This window comes from Plodia interpunctella, chromosome 11, assembly GCF_027563975.2.
Source record: "Plodia interpunctella isolate USDA-ARS_2022_Savannah chromosome 11, ilPloInte3.2, whole genome shotgun sequence".
NCBI lineage: Eukaryota > Metazoa > Arthropoda > Insecta > Lepidoptera > Pyralidae > Plodia > Plodia interpunctella.
The window spans coordinates 404,355-410,298 of NC_071304.1; the positions used below are offsets into that span (position 1 = coordinate 404,355).

A 5,944-nucleotide genomic window follows, 5' to 3' on the forward strand; every position below is an offset into this window, starting at 1 on the left:
AATTCATCGCCTAACACAATTTCCTAAAAGGCTGCCTGAAAGGGATTGCTAACAGCGATAAGACCGCCTTTTGCGCAATATGTCAAAAGCTTATGTCAATGCAATGAGGTATGTACCTACCTACATAGTAAGTTGTTACACTTAGGTATACATTTTATTACTTTAACAGGAGTTTAACGTGTCTGTGTATCCATGGCATTGTAGCGGCAAAACGGCTGAACCGATTTCGATCTAGATTTTTTTTGTTTGAGAGAGAATTTAATTGAAAATGTTCTTATGTAGCTATGTTTGGAAAATGTGCGTTCAGATTTTTCCAGCAGATATGATGATGCAAGCAACTTTTTAAATTTTTAATTTAGTTTTAATATTTTTATATCCGACTGCAGTCGGATTAAATGTAATAGGTAAATGAACAATGTGCGTGTCCATCCATTCGCTATAGGTGCCTATGTTGTTTGGAGAACGCAAATCTTGTTTGTCATGTAAACGGCACGCTCTATAAAATTAGATTTCTGTTTATTATGTAGGTATACCTACGCTACTAAAACGCATACTGACCAATATCGAATAAATTTTATTCATTATTTCATTGATTTATTTAATTCGCCTAGTTAAATTATTTTAACATTTTAATTCCTAAAATTTAAGTCCTAAAAAGTACCCATGTTGTGAATTGATCTTGGGTGCATCATCGGTTGGTAATGCATCGTGGTACGTAACTGTATATCAATATCGTATTTCAGACGTCAGACGACGTAGGATACCTACATATATTTCTGAAGGGTCATTGATGGAAAAATACCTATACCACACAGTTGAATTGTATGAACAACGTGAAAAATTCGTGACATTTCTGCACATGCCCTTCTTTTTATGAAGTTGGTTAAACCATAAAAAAAGCAAAGCATGGCCATGGGTGACGTCCATGACACTGACAAATGACAGTATCGAATTGTAACAGTGACATACCTATGACATGCGCACAAACTACAACAGCTGATTTCAGCAGCAAATCCAAATTTTATAGGGACGGGTTTTCTGAAATGCGCAGAGAATTTATAATAGTTTTTTTAGGAATTATTTGTATATCGACTCTGTCATCAATATTAAATGGATATGTGCAAATTGAGACGGATAAAGTGCTGCTCGATACAGTAGTTGGTACGGTGGGAGCTGGTAACTTCTCTTACTGGCAATTGGGGCACACAGGGCCCCTTTTGGTGGAACTGACCTCTTTATCCGGAGACGCAGACCTTTATGTGTCCGATACTGTAAGGTTAGTACACTTTGCTTGGACAAGACACTATTTATAGCTCAGTTTTTATGAATATCTGATAGGAATACTTGCTCCTCTCCCGCTTCCATTTTATATTTTCTTATTATTTATTTTATTTACAACAGGCGAATCAAATTGCATAGTGTAGCTTACCTTACAATTTATAACAAACTAATGTTAATGATGTGTGAATTCACTCAGGGTATAATGAAAATAGTAATTTTTCGACTTTATTTTATACTAAGTACAATATGTAATAAAAAAGCAACAAAGTACCTACCTATAGTTTTCATGAACAATGTTATATATATGTCATTTCTGATCAATCTTAAGTTATCTCTTGAGGTTATATTGGTCAGTAAGTATAGAATATAATAATCAAAATCAATACATGGCTCATCTTTTGTTATGTTCAAATAAATCCTTCTGCATGGTAAAGTACCCTAATGAGGCAGATGACAAAACAATTACCGCCTTATTAATAAACATTTAATGCTCTGATTAGGCTTGGAGTAGTATATCTTTGTTTTGTCCCTCTCTCTCTTTTCAGCATTTGACATTGAAAGAATGAGACAATACAAAGAATAACTATTCTGAGACTAATCAGAGAATTACGTTTTTATTAATAAGGGGGTCAATGTGGCTAGTTGTGTAAAATCTGAGTCTCACTTTAACATGTCCTTATAGAAAAAGTTTCAATTGTTCTTTTCATATCAAGGCCAAGTTATGAGACAGACAAGAACAACTTTAGTTCAGCTACATGTGGCCCCGACATGGTCCTTGTGCCTGCTGACTTCCCTCGACCAATTGGTAAGTTTATTTCAAATTAAACATTTTTTATGACCTTGGTGGTGCAGTGGTAAAGTTCTTGCCACTGAACCGAGAGGTCCCGGGTTCGATCCCCGGTGGGGTCATGATGGAAAATGATCTTTTCTGATTGGCCCGAGTCCTGGATGTTTATCTATATATGTATTTGTTATAAAATATAGTATCATTGAGTTAGTATCGCATAACACAAGTCTCGAACTTACTTTGGGGCTAGCTCAATCTGTGTGGTTTGTCCTAATATATTTATCTTGTCATGATACCTATAAGTACTACACTTATTGGGTGACATCATCCCAGAATGTGAAGACTGGTCACCTACCTGCAGCATTGCAATATCATCTCCAACTTATAAAAAAATACTTATTGGTATTAAATAAGTTTTTCACAAAAATGTTATTTTGTGAAAAACTTATTTATTTGTGGTCAGAGAGATCTTATTGCATTCAATGTGTGACAAAAAAAAACATGTGTGTGCAGTGAATTGTTGAGGAGTTCCCACGCCTTGATCCGTCCATTTACCATCCTAACCTATAACTCTTCTTCCACTGTGCTGCTACTTTCATATTTTGGATTGTATTGTGGCTGAAGAAATATTCTTTAGGTATAGGTGTGTTCGGACACTGGGGTCACACACTATCAGAGTACAGTATCCAGGTGTTCTTGGACACTTCAGCGGTGTTGAGCGAGGAGCAGGTGCTGGCCATAGAGAGAGCGCACATGAGCAATGCTGAAAGATCAGGTTGGTATATTAATTTACACCATTTTAATTTATTTGTTTTTACTACGGCTGTGACACCCCGATTACCAGACTCAGTTTTACGACGGGTCATTTTATCCCTTAGTCGCCTTGTACAAGAGGTCTTAACTTAGGCGGTGATCACACGCCTGTCTCTTTTTTTATAACATTATCCACTTCATACAGCCAATAATAACTGTTCATACATACAATACCTTATTCTCTCTTGTCTCAGCGTTTTCCCGGTATCTTCATCAGCCATTAAGCGTCGGAGCGCAGGGTCCGGTACCGCATACAAACCTCACATACTCTAAAAATTTTGTTTTTTCAAATAATTGTTTCAGATTTAGACAAAAGAAGGGAAAAGGCTGCACCAAGAAAAACCGATGAAGAAAAGCCGCGATTCCTAAAGCTGCTTAACATCCTTGACATGATATTTGAAGCATTTGTTCTTTAAAGTCTTGACAAAGACTTGTGTATTTCTTGATCTCCCATTGAAAAATGTGTTTCTCTAAGAAAGTACAGTCACTTCTAACTATAAGTAACTTCTAAGATGAAGTGAATCTTCAGTCGGCATGACTCATATTGGTATACCGCTTCACAAGACATTTCAAAGTCAAATTATGAAGACAAAAGTAACTTTAGTTCACCCACATGTGGTTTCGACATATTCATGGTAACCGCTGACTTTCCTAGACCAATCTATGAGTTTGAGATGATGTTTGTGAGAATATCCCATTGTAAAGTGTGTGTTTCTGTAAGAAACTTCTAACATAACTTAGGTAACTTCTAAGATGAAGTGAAGCTTCAGTCGACATGACTCAAGGTATACAAACTGTAAGGCAGGTGTGCTTGAACCTGGGGGCTTTGCTGTGTAGCATATTTATGTCAAACAAAATTGAGTTTTATGTGAATGGTGTTAATGTCCATTATAGCGTAGGGTTGGAGCGTTAGGGATAAAATAATAAAAATAAAGGATTCGGTAGAAGCTCATAAATGCATGTTATTACATATTCAGATACGTATGTATGTACACGAAATCTCTTATACTATGTGAAAGACACTGTAAGTAGCTACAGATTAAAAAACCGTGATAAAATCCCAATTGTCAGATTGGTATAAAAAATAAAAAGTATTTTTTTTTTCACACTATTGTTATTATAAAATGTAGGTACCTATTATATATACAATAAAATACAACTTAATAATATTGATGTATTGTGTTACGTAGTTGTGTTGTGTTGTCACATGGATTTAGTAAGTACTTTGTCGGAGTACCTACCTAGTAATTCCATGTGTTGTCATATTTCACTCGCCTGCTTCCCTGACGTGCCGAAATACTAGTCAATAAAGATGTTGTTTTCAAATTGATTTTTATTATTCTTCCTCCATTTTATATAAGTCTATGTAATTATTGATAGAACTAGCATAATTGGGCGATTTGAAAGGTTACTTCTAATGTTTTGTTAATTTTCATAAATTAAGTTATATTAAAGCGCGACTTAAATGTGAATGCGTATTACTCATTTTGTTAAATCGAAATGTGAAAAATAAAGTATAACATGTTCTAATAAATCTTATTAAGCTGGTTCTACCTACTGTATTTCGAAAGACAAAGTCTTGTGATTTTTGAAGCCTTAAAATATTAATAGCTAAGACCTAAGCTAGCTTTTGTGTAAAATTATTTAAACGTATATCTGCCTGGTGCTGGCAATGCTGTTTTACTAAAAATATTTTTTACAGAAAATATTGTTTCAATTTCACACAGTTTTTGAAAATAAATTTAGCAATAACTTTGCAACAGCAGGGTACGTAATTTCTCTTTAAATTCAGCAGGCGCTTCCCCAGGCCATTCTGTGCTTCGAATAAATAAGTGACCACTTTAACATTATGATTATTTTGCTCCCAACGCTAAATTGGAAATCTTGGGTTACCCAAAGACACCCTTTAATTAAAAATGAAAAAATATTACTTTTTTCAAATGTCATGATTAGGGTTGCCACCGTATTTCGCAAATAAAGTTTGGTTATTATAAAGGGACGAAAAATGTAAGTATTCTCAAAATAAAGGCCAATTTATTTGTCTTCATGTGATTGTGTTCAAAAACAATAAAAATTGCGAATAACGCTACAATGTGACTACAATCACATCGGAGCAACAGAGAGCGCCAGGTATCCGTGTGCTGGATGGAAAATTGAAAAATTTAATCTTTAAGAAATTACTTATTACCTACGAACATTGTTAAAGTCTTCAGTATTTTAAAAGTACTCTATTTTCTGTAACGGCAGACTCTCAAGATGATCATTGGAAAGCAATAAAGATAAATAACATCGTTTTGTACCTACGGACCGTTCAGAATCGAAGGAAATTGGGCCTCGAGATAAGGCAAGTTCTTACGGTAACGAACCACAAACGGAAGATAGGAAAACCTTTGTATATCTACGTAAAAGGGTTATTGTTACAAGCTTTTTGTGTGCAGGATCTTGTAATATGTGGGAGTTATTTGGTGAAATGAAAAGGAATAGAAAACTCTCAAAGTCGAGCGTAGGGTTACGAGGGGTTTGAATAGAAATTCAACTGACTGCAATTGTTATAATTCCGGATTTCTTTTTAAAAATCCGGTCTTTGGCCGCAAATAAGTCTCACACAGATTACAACTAAGTTTTATTACGTTTTATTAGTTTTAATATTTTTTGCACAGCTATTATAGTCAACAGCACATCAACCTACCCAAATTCATTGCGAACTCGTCGTTATTACCGCACCATAGAGTTTCATGCACGGTAACTTGTTGTGCTGTTGACTGTACTTATATTTTACTGTTATTTCTATAAAATTTCTATAGAAAGTAATTTTTATAAGAATTTCGTTGTACAAATTTTTCTCATGCTAGATGGCATGCGCTACGCATAGCGCATTGGTCTGCGCGTGTGTAGGTACCTAGCCCATTATTTGTCATGTTTCGAATCCGGTCTCGAATGAAATCCGGACGGAATCCGGTGTATACCTTAAAAATCCGGCCTAGTCCGGATTTATCCGGTCAGATGGTAGTCGGGTGTTATCAGTTTTGATGAAAATGAGTTCCAAATTTGCAATACATGGCG

The 5,944-nt window shown here is 35.2% G+C and overlaps 1 protein-coding gene across 1 annotated transcript; it reads left to right on the forward strand.

Moving 5' to 3' along the window:
* The first annotated feature begins 967 nt into the window (after positions 1 to 967).
* On the forward strand, positions 968 to 4,207 carry LOC128673767 (UPF0669 protein C6orf120 homolog). Its single transcript, XM_053751851.1, has 4 exons — positions 968 to 1,276; positions 1,995 to 2,086; positions 2,706 to 2,843; positions 3,185 to 4,207. The coding sequence occupies exons 1-4, from the start codon at positions 972 to 974 to the stop codon at positions 3,295 to 3,297; spliced, it is 648 nt and encodes a 215-aa protein (XP_053607826.1). The 5' UTR covers positions 968 to 971; the 3' UTR covers positions 3,298 to 4,207.
* The last annotated feature ends 1,737 nt before the right edge of the window (positions 4,208 to 5,944 follow it).

Coding starts and splice junctions, on each gene's coding strand:
- LOC128673767 (XM_053751851.1), top strand. CDS start 972: ATGACATGCGCACAAACTACAACAGCTGATTTCAGCAGCAAATCCAAA. Junction 2,087..2,705: donor TGACTTCCCTCGACCAATTG/GTAAGTTTATTT, acceptor AATATTCTTTAG/GTATAGGTGTGTTCGGACAC. Junction 2,844..3,184: donor GAGCAATGCTGAAAGATCAG/GTTGGTATATTA, acceptor TAATTGTTTCAG/ATTTAGACAAAAGAAGGGAA.